Consider the following 21796-nt stretch of genomic DNA (forward strand, 5'->3'; position numbering starts at 1 on the left):
TATTCTGTTGACACTTTATATGATAATCTTCAGCAAAATAGTACTTTTCAATGGATGGATGACATTTGAATTTGTTTGTTGTGTGGATTTCTTTTTTGTCTATAAATGTTTTGTTAACTAAATATATGCACCCAAAAAAAATTATAATTTGCCACAAGACTTCTTCATATTTTTTGCCATATGTACAGCCTTATCATGCCCAACCAACCTTGGTGAGTTCTTGTGCATTGGCAAGATTATCAACAGCGATGGCCAAAAAGACATTGAGGAGAGTATCTGATCAAATGTGCTTTAAGGAATTTGGGTGAAAGTGGTTATCTAATAAAACTGTCAAACAATCTTTGAACACACACTGAAAGTTTGGGCTCAGTAAGATTTATTGTAAAGAAATTAATGCTTTTATTCAGCACAGATTAATTAAATTGATAACATTATGTCATAAAAGATTTCAAATAAATGCTGTTCTGTTCTTCTTTTGAGCACCAAATCAGTATTAGAATGATTTCTAATCGATCATGTGACACTGCAGACTGGAGCAATGGCCATCACACAAATAATTACATTTTAAAATATATTCAAATGGTAAAATAAAATATTAAGTAATTAGCATTCTTCGTCAGGTAGAATTTAATTATCATTAAAGATAAGGTAGTTTTAAATATCTATGAGTCAAACAGTATTAGTTAAAAACTAATGCTGAAGAAGAGCAGGTCAGCATCAAAAACAGCTTTACACCTAAAAACTGCATGAAGTGTGGGAGAAGTTATTTTTATTTATTTACTTATTTAATTATTAAGTGTTAGCATTTTCTGTGCATTCTGAAATAGAAATACAGATAATATGTTTTTTGTGGCATTAGTGAAGAATACTGTTGCATAAATCTACCTCTGTCTTGTGTTTTTAGTTTATACAGTACATGCAATATGCAGATCTTTATATTTTACGATGAGTGTCATTACTGAAACCAACATTTGTGCATATTATCTTGTTTGCTTTACTTGAAAAATGAGGCCATTAAAAAGCATGACAGTAATGACAGTCCTATGTTGTATATAAAGGATACAGTTTCCAAACAGTGTGAGCACAATGAAGTACACAGAGCAGAACATTCCCCGGTGCACTCCTCCCTGGGATTCAATTCCATGATACATCACAGCATTCCAGTCCTCTCCTGTCAGAATCTTATGAGATAAAATACATTATGGAAACATTGTATTTCAAATGAATATCAAATGAGACAGACACATATCAACAGATGGTCACTACCTGAAACACTGTCAGGATAGCAGCTGGGAATGTGTCAAAGTTGGTCGTCGGGGTCTCATCTTCAAAATTAAACCTAGAAGAGAGATGATGAGCTGTGAATCATTTTCTTGGATGAGTCTCATGTGTATGCTTAGGAGCCAGCTTTGCTCTAATTTAAAAATCTTTCATTCTTTCCATTTGTTTGCGCGCAAAGACAGCCAAAACAGCACTGATATGTTCTAAATAATAATGTTTCTCTTCATCTGCATATAAAAGTTGAGCTGAATCCTCCTCTCTGCATCTCCAGAACTAATAACAAAAATATAATAAATATGCTCTTCCATGTACACTCTCAGGGACTCTGTAGGAGCCTCATTACTAGAGAATGTGGAGAAATGCTTAAAACATCTCAAAACTATGGGCTTGTTTAAATTATTCTGGAAAACAAAAGTGATGCATTTCTTTGCCCAACAACTGTTACTCATTTTATTAGAAGAAAATTGCACAAAAACAATATAATGAGAGAAAACTGAAGTCTTGATTTTACGTATATAACTTTCATAAAATATGTTTGCAAACACTCATAGGGGTGATAAAAATTTGACATACTAGAAAGCCCCAACAATGAAATCTCATTGGTTCAAAATCCATGTAGTTGCATATTAATCATCAAATATGTTTTGATCAGCTGTGAATGTTTCATTGTGCAGCGTATTACATAGGGTTCCATCTGGTTAGCAAACAACTTTTTATTTATATACGTATATGTATATGTATATGTATATATGTGTATATGTACATGTACATGTGTGACCCTGGACCACAAAACCAGTCTTAAGTGTCAATTGCAGATCGGAAAATATTTGGCCGATATTGAGAAAATCACCTTTAAAAGTTGTCCAAATGAAGTTCTTAGCAATGCATATTACTAATCAAAAATGACATTTTGATATATTTATGGTAAGAAATTTACAAAAATATCTTCATGGAACATGATCTTTACTTAATATTATAATAATTTTTGGCATAAAAGAAAAAGCAATAATTTTGACCAAACGTATGAAACCGTCTCTCTCATCTAACCCAGAAAATGACCGCATGGATCAGACAGTCAGTTTATCATGTCCATCTACAGTCTTAAATATTAATGTGCTATGGAGCTGAAATCCAGTACCAGAGAAGCACAAAAGCAATTTCTCATTTCACTAAGCACAGATCTGGAAAGACTTCACCCCCATCAGGAGGGAATAGTGTCTCCTGTAGCTCATATTGTTTCAATAATATTTTCTCATTTTGCACTGTCTATTTGTTTATCTGGCATTCTTCTTATTACAGTAGATCACATGATAGCGTGTTTGCGCATCTAAGCTGATATTTACCTCATGGGAAGCATGTGTAGAGGCAATTCCTCTGTTGCAGCTTACGATTAATAATTCATAGAACAGAGAAATGAAAACTTGTGCCGTCTGGATCAGCTCAGTCATGTTTGTTAACATGTGGCTGACGGGTAAATGAAACGACAGGGCTTGGAAGAGTCGTGGCTGCTTATGCAGAGGAACATAAACAACAGGGAGGGTTTTTTTCCACGTCAAGGGATGATTAATGCATTTTCAGTCAAAAGTACATAGCACAAGTTCTCTGAAAAGTACAGGGTCTACATAAGCGGTTCTCAACTGGTGGGTCGAAATCCAAAAGTGGGTTGCAGGCCTGTTCTGACAACAGGGAAAAACAAACATAAGAAAATTCAACTAATCATATTATTGTGCATAGTTAGGGCAACAAATTAAATAGCTTTATTTAAGGAAGAGAAATGCTTCCTATATCTTTTGTTGACGGTATTTTGGCACAAATTCATTCATCTCTTGGTAGAAGCCAGTTTTTAAATGGTCATATTCACTTACAACCACTGTTTGTGCAGTACACAATTTGTTTGCACAGTAAATTATTGGCTGCTCAGAGCACGAAATCAATTAGGATTAGGAACCAAACATTCAAACTTTCAAAACAAACACCTCTTATCTGAGCACTAACCATCAAATATAATTTAGGGTTATATTAATACAATCCATTGTTTAATTTTAGGTACTTTTTTTTTTACTTTTGCATGATAAACAATTTTGGGACTGTGTTGGCTTGTCCCGTGTAAAATGTGAGTGCAACCCTCAGCCTGGTACTTACTGTCCTCCAAAGAGCTGCATCCCCAGCAGAGCAAACACTACAATGAAGAGAAACAGCAGGAACAGGAGACTGATGATGGACTTCATTGAGTTGAGCAGAGACACCACCAGATTCCGTAACGAGTTCCAATACCTGCCAAAGCATTCCATGATAACATAGTTTAGGGAAAGGAATATAACTTGATTCGTGGTATGATATATAAATTAATTAAGACAGACTGGTGAACTAGTGAGAATGAATACACGCCTCAAGTGTGTTAACACAGCTATGCCATGAATTGGAGCACTTGTTACACCTCCAGCTTATTAAATATTTTATTATTTTATTATATTGTAATTCAATGGTCAAGAGTCACTTATACTCCACCACAAATTTCAAAAATCTAATTTTTCTTTTCATTGTTATCCAATTTCTTATCTAGAGTCTTTTGAAACTTCATTTGAAACAGTCAACAAATCAGAATCAAACATTTAACTATTGTATAAATAAATTCATGGTATAAATTAGGGGTAAGCGATATACACGGTAGACACGATTAACTGGTAGAAGATTTTGTACTATAGTCTCTATTGTGGTTACACGCTCACGTGACACTGCTGTGCTACATGGTCACGAAAATGTATCATTTGCATGCATTATTAAGCATTGCGGTTTAAAAATGTGTGATTTTAAGTCATTGAAATGCAATCAGCAGCGAAAGAGAACGCATACATGTGAAGATGGTTCTCATAGAGCACTGGAATACTGAACTGAGTTATTTTTGCCACATTGTAGGCCTTGAATGGTAAATACACATATTTTTTATGGGTCAAACTGCCCGTCTTTGCAAGTATCCTTGTAAACACAGTAGGTCTTAAGTGAAAACCAACAGCTGAGAAAGAAAACACATGTGTAACAATATATTGGATCTGGGCAGCTCTTAAAGTGACAAAAAAGAGAAAATCTCTCACTGCTCGTGTCTAAATCACTTTTGTAACTTAAGAAGAAATCTATTTAAATTATATAGTGAAGAATATGCAGTGTTTTTATACATTTGATTTCTTTTCTTGTTTATTTGTTCTACTGTAGTTTGTTTGTCCTATTGCATGTAATTAGTTTCTTATTCTTATTCAATTGCTGACTCTGTACTTGTCTTCAGTGAGCTTGAGTTTTTGAGTTTGTTTGTTTTGCTTATTAGGTTAGTATTAGTTTTTTGTGTGATTTTGACACTGGTAAATTATGAATTATCTATGGTAACAAAAAATGTATATTATAAAGACCTTATATATGCAAAAATAACTATATTGTGATATATATTGTTACCGTGAAATAACTTTACTCATATCGTGATAAAATTTTGGTCATATCACCCACCCCCTAGTATAAATATAATCATTTAGGAAAATGATATACAGAGCACCATAGATAATCTCTTACTTGGTAACCTTGAATATCCTCAGCAAACGCAGTGCTCGCAACACACTAATGCCAAAAGAGGCTCCTGGTTTTACTGCTGCCCAAATCACCTCGAAAATACTACCTATAATCACCTAAACACACCAAAGATAGAACGCAAATACATTAGGCACAATTTATATTTGAAAACAAAGCTCATTTCCAGCAATAATTCCAAAAATTATAATCATATAATTTGTCAAATGTCTTGAAGCTGCTGAGGGGGCTCAGTAGGACATCAGCATTCTTCTGCTTCTTATAAGGCAGCACCTCTGGCATTAACTGGAAAAGAAACATGTTCTGTTGTTGGTGTTGCATATCACTAGTATCTGACAGCATGTTACTCACCCCAAAATCAAAGCAGTTAAATGAGGAGTGAAAGTAGGTCCTGGGCCCGAGGCCATACATCTTCAGACTCATCTCTATTAGAAACAGACCAAGGAACACAAACTCCGCCAAATCTGTATACACAAAAAAGCATTTAATCAATGGGCTTTGTCAGTCGCATCATTTTTATAAGGCATGTCAGTAGTGAAAGATGTAATAACCCACTGACAAAATTATCCTCATACTCTGTTGCTTCTGTAATAGGTTTCAACGTAACATAACAATTAATAGAGCTGAAGTGTAATCATCCAGGCCATTGTGGTGGTCTGAAGGTGCCAAGTCAGAGTGGTGTAGCCTCATTGGTAAAGAACTGGGCAGGTAACCGAAAAGATTTCATCACATTGTGCCCTTGAACAAGACCCTTAAATCTTTTGGGGGAGCTGTCCCTGCAATAACTGTAGTGTATGTGGCCTTGTATAAAAGCATCAGCTCAATAGCAATTAATGATTAGTAGCAGTTGGCGTGCAAGCAGAGGTATATGTAGGAGGTGGGGAACCCTCTTTTTTGGCACTAATCTGCTACAAGGTACTCTTTATCATGTGGACTAAAAATTATTGCATCCTTTACACATTACCATAACTGAGGCATGAATTGAACTTCAGAACAGACCGCTCACCTATCACAGTACTATTTTAAAGTCTAATTTATTCTGGTGATGGCAAAGTTGAATTTTCAGCATCCGTTACTCCAGTCTTCAGTGTCACATGATCCTAATATGCTGATTTGGTGTTGCTTAATATTTTAGTATTTGTTTCTTGATTCTTTGATTGAAAGAAATTTACAACAGAAAAGCATTTAAAACATTTTTTTAACACCGTCTTCACTGTCCCTTTTGATCAATTTAATGCATCCTTATAATGTAATTCATTTAATTACCTTTTTAATCTAATGACTCTTCTTTTTAACGTATGAAACACAGCAGTAACAACAACTGGGGCAGTTTTATGTAAAACTAAAATTCAGCTAAAAGTTGTACAATTAATAATGCAAATACAAGGAGCATAGTATTGAAAAGCACTTGTTTTGCATTGATTTTTTGAGGGTTTAAATTACTCCCAGTGTACCTAGGCCATGTTCAAATATAGTTCACATAAACCTGTGATCCTCCAGAGAGCTGTAGTGATGTTTTAAAGATGAAGTTCACTTACAGAGTGCATGTGTGAGCCAGTCGGGCTGGTCGTAGTGAACTATAGCCACACACAGTGTGTTCAGTCCCACTATACACAGAACAGTCCAGTAGAAGCTCTGGGCCTTCACCATACGGCGGATGAAGAAGCGGAACCTCTTCTCTTTCCTGCGCAAGTACGATGAGCTCTCGTTCTTGCTGCTCTTCACGCTTGTACGGGTGAATGGAGAGCCCTGGGGAGCTGCGGAGAGAGAGACTGTTTTAGATGTTCACAAAAGCTCACAGATGATGGAGAGTAGAAGAGAGGAGAGGGATTCAACAAACACGTCCTGATTTATTAACATCTTATTTATCCATCTTTCCACTCTCTCGATCTCTTCTTTTATTTTGGTCATTATTCTCTCTTTATGTTTCATTAAAAAAAAAAAAACATCCACATATGTGAGTTTTATGACAGTTTGCCTCTGTTTTTTAATCTGCTTTTGATTTTCTATGCTGATTTTGAGAGAAAATCCACCATGAGTTCAAAGGTCACAGGCATTGGGCCTGGATCTTACCGACTGATAAGATGTCAGTGAAGTGGTCTTCTCCTTCCTCTGCACTGATGAGGTCATTTTTGCTCTTCTTGGCTCTCTTCAATACTAAACATGTTGGAAAGCGAATAGTAAATAAACAGTAAATATAATAATAAATTCTTAAAGAATACAGTAAATTGAAAAATGAAAATGTTTTATTAATTAGTAGTAGTAATTAAGAACATACAATCCTCCACAATAGTGACATTAAAACACATTTTAGGCTTAATATTAAGAAATGTGCATTGTGCACAAGTAGTACTCAAAATAAAATAAAGTTTCATTAAAATTGTTATGTCTGTAAGTCTCAAGTGAAATGTCAGTAAATATTTTAATAGATTTGAACTATACTTAGTATGAAATAAATGGATTTTAAATATATTACTTTTTTACTAGGGTTACCTGGGTTGTTGCATTTCCTCTTGTACCAGGCACCATCCTCCTTTTCCTCTGCATTTTTATCTTCTTCAGCCAGCATTACTTCTTCTGAAACAAAGATATTGCACTACTTACACTATGTGGTTGCTAGGGTGTTCTGGGTGGTTGCACAGGAGGAGAGACAGACAAAAGCAACCACTTTAGAGCTTACTGTAACCTGATGCCACACACCGCAATCACTGCTGTCACTGCAGATCTGATAAACATCCAGCAGGAGGCAGGGACAGCAGTGAGCACTGTATCGCCCAACACATTAACGTTTAAACAATGCAGTGAATATCTAACTGACTATAATGGCTGTAGCAAGATACATGAAGTAGTCAAAGCACCAGTGAGCAGTTAATTCCACAATTAATTTTTGGTGTTAAAACATCAAAGCCAGGCCACCATGGAGGAGTCTGGGAAATCACCTCTCTAAGCCAAATAAATCCCCATGGAAGAGCCCTACTGGGCTTCTGGGAAATAAAACGGAGGATACTACATGCTGTGACAGAGCTAATTAACCCCTGCGCTGATGGAGGATCAGTAGATTTACAAGAAATTGTGCCGCCTTAAAAGAAACTACAGTGTTAGGATGAGAGGTAAAATTATAAATGACCAACAACATCAGCATTTAAAGCCAAAACATTCCTTTAGGAAAACCATTTCATTCCTCATTCTGAATTATTCTTGTTATGATTATTTATTAGTTGTAACATGCTAAGGTTTCACACATCCTGCATGTGCATCTACATGGAAAATCAAGGTCTTTGTCCTTGGGGTATTTCCATTAACAATAGCCATTATTTGTAAAATGGTTACTGGAAGTGTGCCACTGAATATTATTACATCATTATGAAATCTAATGTACATGAGGATAAACATCAAATTTACATCCGAATGGTCATGAATATACACAAAACTGAAGACTGCGCAAACCAAAAGTGTAGCTGAAAAATTTTAACCATCTGGATTCAGTCAAGATTTACTGAACAGAAAGTATGTGTGTGTCCGGCACTGCATGTGGAGAATCATCACGTTTGACAGTTCTACTATGGGTGGGAAATTTGTTCCCTTATTTTATATTGCATCATAAAAGCCTACATTTCAAAATATTGTGTTCATTACTAACATAGCTTTCAAATGCATGGGTTCAAAGGGTTTTTTTATTTAAATAAATCACTACTTTTGTTCAGCAAGGATGCATTCAATTGATCAAAAGTGAGTGCAAAGACATTTATAATGTTACAAAAATGTTTTCAAATAAATGCTAAAACTTGAGAAGACTGTGCAAGTGCAAGTCCTGGCTGATGAAAGAGCTGTTACAGGCAGACATGGGAAGACTGAGGGTATGAACCAGCTGGTGGAGTGAGTGGAAGGCTATGTGGTTGCCATGGAGAGAGGAAGTGCTGAGCAACAGACAGGCACAGATACATCAGCTCCCATCGCGGCCGAGAAGAGATCCGGGAAGCGAGTGAGATAAACAGTCATGGGAGAAAAAGCACTAGGAGACAGAACACCCTGTAAGGAACAGACCGAGGTCTTCTGGTGGTTGCAATGTAGATCATTCTCAGGTGTAAGTCTTGAAAAACGCGTGAACATCTCTGAATTTGATATTACATGTCAAGTGTTAATGAAGATTTTGTTCACTTGAGAGACTGACCTGCTTTGCAGATCCACTCCAGGTAGCCGGTCAGCTCCCTCTCGATCTGCTGCTGTCTGCGAAGCTTCAGGAACTCCTGCCTTTTCTCCACACGCTCTCGCTCCTTTGCAAACTCCCTGTTTGCACAAATGCACATAAGCACACATCCATGAACACACTGTACTGCACAGAGGCATCAGGGGATCTCTGCTCTATGGCACAGGTCATGTGTATAAGAGCATGTGTGCATCTAGTGATGCATCTACAAAAGTAAATACACCCATTGATGAAACCATAAGGTACGAGGTTGTAAAACAAAAGAGAAGGAGATAAATGCACCAAAATGAAACGTTAGAGAAAAAAGCAAGTACAAGGTGTGCCATCCACATTTGCAAGAACAGTAGAAAAATCAATGTTTTAGAATCAATAGAAAACAACGGCTAAAAGTCTACAGTTTATGCCTCACTTAAAGCTGATGTGCAATTTCTTTTTAATTGTTAAAACTCTTTTTCCTATCCTAACTTAATATAGTTAAGCCGTTCTTATTTTCATTTTCATTTATAATTTCAGGGTGATGCATTACGCTGATTAACTATTGAAATCTATCTAGATCTATAGGTTTGTAGACTCCATTAGATCTGCTTAAAAAAAGACTAATTTATCCTTGTTTTCAGCATCATTAACAGCATATAGTATTAAACGTGCAACGACATAAGCAATAAAACAATTTAAATATATGGCTTAAAATCCCCACAAATTGTAGAATATATTTCAAAATATTGTGTTCATTACCATCATAGTGTTCAAATGCATTTTTATTTGAAAGAAATTACTACTTTTGTTCAGCATGTTACTTCTATTCGTTAAGGGAACCCTGAAAAAAAAACGTATCACCTTCCATAAAAATATTAAGCAGAATAACTATTTTTAACACTGATAATAAGAAATGTTTCTTCAACATCAACATATTAGAATGTGACACTGAAGACTGGGGTAATGGTTGCTTAAAATTCAGCCTTGCTATCAGGGGATATTAATGTAAAATATGTTAAAATAGAACAGTTTTATATAATAGTATTATATAAGAATATTATATATCATTACATATGCTAGTGTAATACTATACAGTACTGTTCAAAAGTTTGGTGTCAGAAAATGAATGCTTTCTATTAACATTAAAATATATTTTAATAACATAGAGGTCTTTACTGTGGTGGGGTGGTGATGGCGCAGTGGATAAGACACATGCCTTTGGTGTGAGAGACCCGGGTTCGAATCCACTGTGAGACACCAATGTGTCCCTGAGCAAGACACTTAACCCCTAGTTGCTCCAGAGGCGTGCGACCTCTGACATATATAGCAATTGTAAGTCGCTTTGGATAAAAGCGTCAGCTAAATGAATAAATGTAAATGTAAATGTACTGTGAATTTTGATCAATTTAATGTGCCTTTGCCGAATTAAAAATGATTAATGTCTTGCACCAAAAAATCTTACTGATAATATTGTATAATTTTTATACACAATATTATCAGTTAAAACTATGTGATTTTAAGAAACACGTTGAAAACATACATTATTTCTGCAATTCTAATTGAAGATGATAATGGTGCACTTCAGCTTTAACGACACAAAATAGTTGAATTGACTAATGCAAAATGTTTGATTAACTTCCTCAAGAGACGTTACAGCCTCACAAGGAAACAGAGGTCAATCCATTATTCTCAGTAATGCACCTACAGGGCTAGACAGTTTCTCTCATCTAATCTCTCTAACTTTCACCCCACAGTATGACAAAACTGTGTAGTGATACCTTGATTAGATATTTAGCCCATATGGGTCAAAAAAGTGGTATTTACTGACAAATGGCCATGCATTGCCTATGAGAGGCATATTTTACCCTGACTTGGTTATTAAATGAGTCCCATTCATTTTCATAAGCATTATAGCCTTCTCTGCAGCATGATTATGTAGGAACACAGAGAAAAAATGCACTGTTTGTGCCCCCTCACAACCTGCCATCTGTTATCATGCCAATTAGAGGACAGCGTGATGATTGACCGCCATTACTCTTTAACAGGTGCGCAGAGTCTACAGAAAGGAGGTGAAAAAAAGAGCTATAAATGTGAAGAACAAAGAAAAGAAGAAAACAAAAGTAGGGTGGACAGAATGTAAGGGATGCAATGCTCCTGGAAAATGAAAATGTTACTTGAGAATGTGATCAGAGCAGGAAGGGAGAAATCAAAGGAGAAAATAAAATAGAAAAGCAGTACAAGACAGAAAAGAGAGTACATTTTACATTATACAATGCTGTATGAGAATAACTGAAAAAAATTAACTGACTTTTTTTGGAAGTATAGCTAGTGTATTAGCATATGCTGCTAAAATAAATAAATAAATTACTGCAAATCCTAAATAAATAAATTGGTGTAGAAACCATTTTTACTCAGAAATTGCTCGTGAATTTCACAATTACTGTTAAAGAAATGGAAAGTTGCACACTGAATGAAACCAAAAACTCTAACAAAAATACTAAAATAATATTTTCTTGTAAAATGTACTCCAATAACCTTCATATTATTTATAAGTAAGAGGTTTAAGGAATACAAAACTATGGAACACAAAAATATGTATTTCGAAGGATTCCATGTATTTTAGTCCATACAATAAAAATCAATGGGATCCAAATGCAACATCCCACTGGACCCACTGACTCTTGCAGTATGGACAAAAAAACAACAGACATGTTTTTTTAAATATCTTGTTTTGTGTGTGACAAAAAAAGAAAATCATGCAGGTTTGGAAAAACATTAATTGATAACACAATTTTCATTTTTTGGTGAACTATCCATTTAACACAACACAACATACTCCATTCTTCAGTAGGATTCCCATATGACAATGTGGGGAATCTTTTTTTCCCTGCCTGCATTGCAGAGGCAGTGTGATGGTGACAGTGAATGTGTGTACTTGTTGTGAGTGTGTGACTGAAGAGAGGGAATACCAACTCTGTGGCACAGTCTCTTTCTCCCTCTCTGACACAAATTGTGAAAGAATTTTCATTTTTGGGTGAACCATCCCTTTAAAAACTGCCCTAACTACAGTCACTAACTGTATCCCTTAAATCTCATTTTTGATAATCAAAATGAAATATTTAAAGTTTTTTTCTTGTGAAAACATTTTCGTCATGCCTTAAAATGGCTTGAATATAACTCTAAAGCTTCCTGCCCCGCTTTCACTCAACTAACTGAAGCAATAAACACTACACAATGGCAGATGGCAATACTGGGTTAATTCAGCCGTATATGTTTGAACCAGAGACTGAACCAGAAACAGAGAATAAGAGGAAGAGGGAATTATACAGAATCATCTGTAGCAGAATGGTTATGCATTTATGTATCGCTCTAACATCAGACACGTAACCGTAATTGATATCATTAGCCTTTAGCTTGACTACATTATCAAACAGCTAATAATGTGTTGCTAATGTGGCACAAACCATGTTTCCATTTGCCATCTCAGACAGCTGACTTTTAAAAATCAACATCCTTAGGTAGTAGACTGAGATACACTGCAGTTTTAAGGAGAAAATGCTCCGCAATGGTATTGACTGATAAATTTTACATAGTTGGTCTTTAAGCACATTAAAAACATCAGATACAGTGGGGAAAATTTTTTTTTGATCTCCTGCTGATTTTGTACATTTGCCCACTGACCAAGAAAAGATCAGTCTATAATTTTAATGGTAGGTTTATTTGAACAGTGAGACACAGAATGACAGAATGACAACAACAACAAAAAAATCCAGAAAAACGCATTTCAAAAAAGTTATAAATTGATTTGCATTTTAATGAGTCAAATAAGTATTTGACCCCTTCGCAAAAAATGACTTAGTACTTGGTGGCAACACCCTTGTTGGCAATCACAGAGGTCAGATGTTTCTTGTAGTTGGCCACCAGGCTTGCACACATCTCAGGAGGGATTTTGTCCCTCTTTGCAGATCCTCTCCAAGTTTGCAGATCCTCTCCAAGTCATAAAGGTTTTGAGGCTAATGTTTGGCAACTCGAACCTTCAACTCCCTCCACAGATTTTCTATGGGATTAAGGTCTGGAGACTGGCTAGGCCACTCCAGGACCTTAATGTGCTTCTTCTTGAGCCACTCCTTTGTTGCCTTGGCTGTGTGTTTTGGGTCATTGTCATTGGCCCTGATGGTACATGGCCCCGTCCATCGTCCCTTTGATGCGGTGCAGTTGCCCTGTCCTCTTAGCAGAAAAGAACCCACATAGCATAATGTTTCCACCTCCATGTTTGACGGTGAGGATGTTGTTCTTGTGGTCATAGTCAGCATCCCTCCTCCTCCAAACACGGTGAGTTGAGTTGATGTCAAAGAGCTCGATTTTGGCCTCGTCTGACCACAACACTTTCACCCAGTTCTCCTCTGAATCATTGGCAAACTTCAGACGGGCCTGTACATGTGCTTTCTTGAGCAAGGGGACCTTGCGGCTGCTGCAGGATTTCAGTCCTTCACGGCGTAGTGTGTTACCAATTGTTTTCTTGGTGACTATGGTCCCAGCTGCCTTGAGATCATTGACAAGATCCTCACGTGTACTTCTAGGCTGATTCCTCACTGTTCTCATGATCACTGAAACTCCACGAGGTGAGATCTTGCATATAGCCCCAGACCGAGGAAGATTGAGTGTTATTTTGTTTCTTCCATTTGCGAATAATCGCACCAACTGATGTCACCTTCTCACCAAGCTGCTTGGCGATGGTCTTGTAGCCCATTCCAGCCTTGTGTAGGTCTACAATCTTGTCCCTGACATCCTTGGACAACTCTTTGGTCTTGGCCACGGTGGAGAGTTTGAATCAGATTGACTGATTGCTTCTGTAGACCGGTATCTTTTATACAGATAACAAACTGAGATTAGGAGCACTCCCTTTAAGAGAGTGCTCCAAATCTCAGCTCCTTACCTGTATAAAAGACACCTGGGAGCCAGAAATCTTGCTGACTGATAGGGGATCAAATACGTATTTCACTCATTAAAATGCAAATCAATTTATTATTATTTTTAAATGCGTTTTTCAGGATTTTTTGTTGTTGTTATTCTGTCTCTCACTGTTCAAATAAACCTACTATTAAAATTATAGACTGATCATTTCTTTGTCAGTGGGCAAACGTAGCAAAATCAGCTGGGGGTCAAATAATTTTTTTCCCCACTGTAGACATGTAAACATTAAAAACTTGATTTTCTCTGCAGGGGGTATATCTAATCTTTATCTATTTTTCATGCTGTAAATTATAATACTTTGATGACTAAATTGAATATCTTAGTTTTAATTTATTCCGACAAAAATAATTTTAAGATCAACAATTTCTCAGGTAAATACAGGCGAAGCTGTGCTTCATGAAGTAAACATCACTGGTAACGGGGCTGCTCATGCAATCAAGGTCAAAGGCCATCATGGGATGAGAGAGATCAAGATGAAATGGCTATGAATTGACTTCTAGCAGGATCCCTGCTGCCCAACTACCCACTGAGAAGATGACACAGCTGCCCACCTCTTCTCGAAACCCCCACCCCAGGGCAGTCCTCTCGTCTCTCCATGAGGCCTCACAGTGGCCTTTTGCTTTGAAGGCAGCATGGTCAGACAGGTGAACTAACCTTCTGGCCCCCGCACACAACCTTGAGAGACACAGCATGTACCATGACAACCAGTGCATCCACTGATGACTAAAGGTTCCTTCACACTTCTCCAACAAAAACCAACATTTCAAACACTATTGAAATAAAAATACACGATGACATGCATCTAAATAGATTTTTTGCTTGCGTCTGCTTCCGCATCATGTAAACAACGCATGCACATGCTGACGCATATGCATGTTCAATGTAAGCAGCGGCACCAAAGCGGCAGAAAGTCTTCTGGGCCAATGCAGCAATGTGGAGAATTTCACAAAAATTTTAAAGCTCACTTTCTCTCAAGGAGAAGGACAAAGCTAGAGAAGCCTGTGCCATGCCTTTATGTAACACTTTATTTTAGCCTAATTAGATCTGCTCCTGAGCTCCCGTCATACTTTGCGGCCTGTGGTGTGTAGACATTTCACACTTCAGAGGGAGTTTGTACAAAGCCTTTGTAAGTGTGATAATTTGGGGGCTGCACAAGCAATCTTGAAATCACAGTCTTGAACTAGGTTACCATGAGGACAGATACACAATTAGAGAGCTCTCACCAAACATAAAAACAGATAGAGTCACTGTATGGTAAAAAATGCATAAATATTCTGTCACTTCCATACATACTGAAACACACATCCCTGAATGTTCTGTGCAAATGAACATTTTCTGGCAGTATTAACTGTAAAAAAAACTTCCTCTCAAGAATGTGCCTTTGAGGGCCTTTTTCACCTTCAAAGCTAAATACAGCTTTAAATGAATAAATTTCACACTGTAAGAGTAGAGACTGATAACATTACTTGAAGGACGATGAGAGAGTATGAAAATTAAGAGAGAACCACAGAGAGGGAGAGCGGATGGGTGGACTGAAAGAGCGTATAGGGACACAGTGGCAAGTTCATCAGTATTATAACACCCAGAGTTTTATTAATTACAGGAGTGACAAATGCATTGTGCAAAAAAATGTACTATTGCTAAAGTGAAAAAGATCCAAGCATCCTCATTTTAAATTTATTTTAAAATGTAATTTATTTCTTTGATGGCAAAGCTTTCAGTAGCAATTACTCAGTGTCATATGATCCTACAAAAATCATTATAATATAATGATTTGCTGCTTATTATTTTTGTGGAAACGGTGCTCCATTTTTCAGTGTTCTTTGATTAAATGATGCCAAAGATAAAGCATGAAGAGAAAGACTCTCACTCTCATAGCTCTCCTGTCATTCTGGGATTACTGTACTCCTCAGGGAGAGAGACCAGCATCACCACGTGAGAATGAATCTTTTCGACTAAAGCCTTGAAAGCAGAGATGTCAAAGGATGTTAGAGTCCCTCTGAAGGACCAACAATAAATATTGAATGCCACACAACAGCGACACAGACATGAAGAGCCATTCAGTGAAATAGAGTGAACATTAGATTTGAGGATTTCCAGGAAATCATTAATTCAAATCCCACCAGCAGCTAGAGTTCACCACAAAGCATTCATCCAGAGACTTTCCATTAAAACAGTGTTTGTGTGTGTGAGAGAGAATAAGGCAAATAGATAGGAAGAGGTAAAGCATGAGGGAAAAATAAAGATGCTTTAGTGTGAGGGTGTGTTATTTGTTTTATAGAGAGTGTATGTGGCTTTTGGCTCAATCACAATTGATGGAGGAAAAGCCTAATTGTGACCAACACTGCATTGGCACAATAGAGCTGCCTAATCGAATTGAGAAACAGGGCTCTACTGCACTTAACATTGCTTCTACTATGGGTAGGTTATGCATAAGCTGTATGTGAATAGATTCCAACCTGTAGGACAGAAATTATTTAATGAGGCTTTCAATGATTTAGGAAAGCACATTTATTTCAAAAGAGCCTACCTAATAGCTAGATGCATCCCTTGAATAATTTTAAACGAACGCTGTTTGTTTGCTTCCCATACAAGCATTAAATGGTTACTGTATGCCTTGTATTGGCTCCAAATTGTTTAAATTTATGTTTAAAGCCAAGCAAGATCATGAATTCTACAGGTGAATGACTAGTTTAGTGGGTTACATGAAGTTTGCATCCCGTCCTGTTAAGACTAGAGTAAAACAGATGATCATATAACAACACTGCAAGCCAGGATTCCTTTTAACTCTGAAATCTGAATTTAACTAAGTGCAAATGATAGGAAGAATACTTAACTAATTACAAGCAATTCAAAGCAACAAACGAATTTCACTAGTCTTGTGATAGAACAATGAATAATACAATTGTAACCTGTTAATATCAGTTAATTCTGATTAGTTATATTGTATAACCTAATGTTTTTAGAAATGATAATATGTTTATGGGTAATTCATATTGAATTAAACTTAAATATTATTTAAAAAAGGGAAAAATAACAAGTTAATTTGAATTAATTAAATTCAAATTTGAACACATTCTTCCTCACTGCATCGTCTTTGTTAGTTTAATTCAAATTAATTCCAATTAAATTTCTGAATATAAGGCATTCTCAAATAAATAAATTAATAAATAGTTCCTCCATTTTACCATTAATGACTATCATGTCATCTTTAGCAACCCCCGGCCATGAATTTGCTTTCAAGAAATACTTTTAAGACACTTTTAAAGAATCCTGAAAAAGTTTACTTGCATGTGTACAACACAGAGATCCAAAAAAATCCCACACAGTTAGGACTAATTTGATGACTCTGATTTCAGACTCACCCTGACAGCACCCCCAGTACCAAGTTGAGCATGAAGAAAGAGCCGATGATGATGAGTGGGATGAAGTAGAGCCAGTTCCAGGTGTTCCCTGAGGCATCGTTGGCCTGCAATGAGACAGAAGTAATGAGAGTAGAAACTGAGAAGGAACAGAGGTTGAGAGAAATAAACATCAGAAGAACCCGAAGGAGACCAAATCTCCACAGGCATCTCTTGAACCCCCATCCTTCACTAGCAGCCCTGTAATAATCCCTATAAGACATTCACAATAACACATCCATATCTATACAGCCATAATCCTTCTTATTGTTCAAGTAATTGCTTTTTGAAGAGATCCCAGGGTCTTTGCAAGGGTAAAAAAGAATGTGAAATGCAATCTACTGGTCATCGCTCTGTAAAGAAGATGGTTTTAGACTAGTGAGTGACACTGACAGAGTTTCTCTTTGATTCACCAGCATATACAACACCGATTTCTCCTAGCGCCCATTTATTCGCAAATTGCTTAAACATATTGTCTGTAATTGTTAGGGGATCATGGAGAATGCTGATTCAGTAGACGCATACAGATCCTTAAACCCCCTCTACTCTCTTACACAGCTGTTTCTAAGGCAACCGGCTCGCCGTGCCTTGCTCTGTCCCTTTATCTCTCTCGCTTTAGCTTTAAAATTGCATTTTTGGCAAGGCCAGTAAAGCAGTCAGAGCCAAATTCCATTGTTGCATCTCCACTCCTCTGAGTATTAAATTTATTACAGCACTGTAGGGAATTTGTGTGAGTGACTTTTTCGTAATGATAATTTATTTATTACTGCTAAAGTCTATATCGGTTACTGTTTCATGCATTCGAATGAAAGATGACAGTACAATAGTATCTCTTTAACTAAACAAGAGATATTTGTTAAAGTATCCACCCAAGAGTACTTGTAAAGTATCCACCCTGCACTGGATTCTAAACCAAGTCCAGTGCAGGGTGGGTTGCCAAATATCGCCATCCTTGTGGTCTGAAATGAATTGTAGTGATTCATCTTTTAAAACTGGATGAACGCCATCTGACATCATGAAAAAAGGAGACGGCACTGAAACAATTTCATCTCATTCAGAGGGCAGGAGAATCAATGGTGGATCACCTACACTTCCTCTAAAGCCTGAAAATTATCTTGACATACTAAATGAATATGTGTTCATTAGCCAAAATGCATGACATTGTCTCAGTGGTCTGGTGGGTTAGATGTTTTCTGTAGCCCTTGCATCACAGGTTTGTGTTCTCTCGAGAGATATGGGGATTGAATGAATGCTGAATACAGTCTTCACAATATTACCACAGCAATGACAAGAGCATCTGCTAAGCAGACATGAGAGACAGTATAAAATGGTTAACAATTTAACCTGGGCCAATTATCTGGTGCTTCCATTCCAGCTTCCTTACCACATTTTGTGAGATGTGAATACATCTGCTCTTAAAATGACAAACAATACACAAATTAGGGCTGGGCAATATGGTCAAAAAAAAAAAAAAAAAAAAAAAAAAAATTACCAGATGGTATACAACATGCATACTGTCCAATGCAGACAATGTTCATATTAAAAACAAATATAGTGAATGTAACCATGTGGTCTATGCTATATATTATGTGCAAACAGGGTTAAAATCAATCTAAAAGCAAAAATAATGCTTTTTAAAGCATAAGTTACATTCACTAAACTAAAGACTTATTTTTGGCGTTTAGGACAGTGTAGAGGAGACAAGAAGTGAAGGGGGGGGGGGGGGGGGGGGTTAGCTCAAAATACTAAAACTCTTAACATAAATCAGGTCTCAAATTAGGTTATGCACTTTCTCCGCAGCAGCTCATTTGCATTGTCTCCCTCTATTCTGCACTCGTATTAAACTACTGTAGGTCTATATTGATATAAACAGTATTGCCTCATTCCATATCATCTGTAAAAAAATACATCAATATATATTGTACAAACTCTATATACTGCCCAGCATTAACACAAATCTTAACGGGTTAGTTGACCTAAAAACCACACTTTCTCTCACGCATAGTAAAGGAAAAGCAGCATATACTGTACGGTAACTTCAATATACTTTCTCAATTAATATGAGGTCATAAAAATCTATGCATTGGCTAATGATTAAAAAATTTAAAGAATCTTTATATGGAATATAACCCCTTATGTCAGCTACTTCTTTACTATGTGCATAAATATGTACATTGCAAATTATTGTAATTGTGACAGAACCGTATATAACAGGTACAGCAAATATATTTGAATAGACCCTGCTCATAAACTTGAAGCACAAAAAAATCTGAATATCTGTGAAATGTGATCATATCTAAGCAAGATGTGGAATCTGTGGATAATAAAACTGTGATAAATGTGGTAATCGAGTTCTCAGCAATGCACTGGGGCATGAATAAATAAAGCTATGTTACTATTTATTGTTTTGCTGCCTACATTTATGCTGTTGTTGTGTTTGTTGACATATTCAACTATTTGTCATGTGGAAAAATCACAACTGTTCTTTCACCGTTCACTGTAAAAAATACAAAATACATTTGCAAAATGGCTAGTAGCTAATACTATGGGGCTCCTCTATCCTTTACACACTTTTTCAGACATTTACGTGGAAATAAAACAAAAATCAACGAGAATGGCCTATAATAAATTCAGAGACAGCATATGAACACAGAGGCTGTAATCAAATTCCTGTGAGTGTGCTTCTCAGCCCACTAAAGACAATTAGAGATTTGATTCATTTCCTATGACAGCACTGTCATTAATGAGACACTGCAGAGCCTAAAGGGACAAATCAATTGAGCAAAATCTTTCTCTTAGTTGGCATTATTGTTTCTATTAATGTCTATTTCTTACCCTTAACACTAATTACACTAATAACATTGTTATGCAAATTTTCACAAGGGAAACCCAGGATTTTCAATAAGAATTTCACACGATTGGAAATTTTGCTAAGCAAAATAAATAAATGCATAAAACAAAAATGTCATTAAACATATGCTATCATATTGGCTAAAATACAGTAAAAACAATAATAGTTTAAAATATTATATTTGAAAATGTAATTTTAAAAGCTAAATTTTCAGTTGCCATTACTAGTCTTCAGTGTCACATGATCTTTCATTCTAATATGATGATTTGGTACTCAAAAATATGTTTTCTTATTATCGATATTGAAAACAGGTACTTAATATTTTTGTAGAAATCTTAATATATTTCCTTCTCTTTCTTTCCATGAACCGAAAGCTCAAAAGAACAGCATTTATTTGAAATCATACATTTCTGTTACATTAAAAATGTCCTTTGATCACTTTAATGCATCCTTGCTGAATAAATGTATGATTTGTTTTTTTGTTTGCTTTTCACTGACCAAATCTATGTATATGTCATTGAGTGCTGAATCAATATAACAGTCTGTGTATGTAAATATGTATTATTTTACTCAGTATTTGACTATGCATTTTGATGCTTAGAATAATCACATCATTAGCTTAACAACATGCTAACACCAAACCTTTGAAATCAATTTAAAATCAAATATCCTGTGCAGAATGCAATTGGTGGGGTGTACTTACTTTCTGCTTACTGTATATAAATTGCAGTAATTTTTCATTTTTAAGACGCTCTTTTAGAAGGTAGCTGACTACGTAGGCAGGAAGTGATGAAGTTTTGGAACAGAGCTGCTTATACAGTATGTCTACAGACAATTGACGAGTACAGAGGATGAGGAAGAACGGATACTAGCCTCTAATTTTCCACTGACGCAAATTTCTAGTGTCTGGGATAATCAGATTATCTCTATGAGAGCCAAGGTCTGGATGGCAAAATCTAGGAACATTCATCTGTCATTAGACCTCTCATCAAGGACCCCGGAGGACTGAAAGCCCAGTGTGCAGAAGAACACTTAAGGAGGATGTCATCTTACAGGAGGAGAGAAACAGAGAAACAGTGTGCTATTGCTCAAGGGAGCAGCCATCCAGCGGTCATTACGCTCATAATTGCAACAGACTATAAAACAATCTACATTCTGTCTGATGCCAAAACTACAAAACAAAATGACTATTTTACTACCTTGTCCAAAATGGTGGCTTATTAAATAATGCAAACTAGAAGAGAAATCGGCAAAGCGCTAAAAAATAAATAAATTTCACTGGGAGATTGAGTGCAGTACGAATGAAGGGGTTTGTTTTATAAGTGAATGTTCTTCCAGTAAACCACAAGATCAGACAGGACTTGGCACACTCCTATGGATCCAAACATAATCCATCTTTGCTCCCTGCGGGGCTATTTTTAAACATTTAACAGCAGATTGATCAATAGGGCTATCATACTAACAATGCTGAATGCCAGGGAACATGGTCACCGTATACCACACAGATCACCCTGTCAGCTGAGTGACTGTACA

General features: G+C 36.4%; 1 protein-coding gene across 1 annotated transcript in view; it reads right to left on the bottom strand.

Annotated features, from left to right (window-relative positions):
- Nucleotides 1-21796, bottom strand: part of LOC306871752 (putative voltage-dependent N-type calcium channel subunit alpha-1B) — a gene marked incomplete at its 5' end in the record, with an annotated part of 98271 nt that overhangs the window by 40439 nt on the left and 36036 nt on the right. Inside the window, 11 exons of the mRNA XM_079419885.1 lie at nt 209-276; nt 1064-1181; nt 1267-1339; nt 3424-3555; nt 4840-4952; nt 5206-5318; nt 6393-6611; nt 6928-7011; nt 7348-7431; nt 9026-9141; nt 17377-17480. Of these exons, the coding sequence (XP_079276011.1) occupies nt 209-276; nt 1064-1181; nt 1267-1339; nt 3424-3555; nt 4840-4952; nt 5206-5318; nt 6393-6611; nt 6928-7011; nt 7348-7431; nt 9026-9141; nt 17377-17480 (1224 nt within the window). The remainder of the gene's footprint in view (nt 1-208; nt 277-1063; nt 1182-1266; nt 1340-3423; nt 3556-4839; nt 4953-5205; nt 5319-6392; nt 6612-6927; nt 7012-7347; nt 7432-9025; nt 9142-17376; nt 17481-21796) is intronic.

This window comes from Barbus barbus (genome assembly GCF_936440315.1).
Source record: "Barbus barbus genome assembly, chromosome: 6".
Classification (NCBI taxonomy): domain Eukaryota; kingdom Metazoa; phylum Chordata; class Actinopteri; order Cypriniformes; family Cyprinidae; genus Barbus; species Barbus barbus.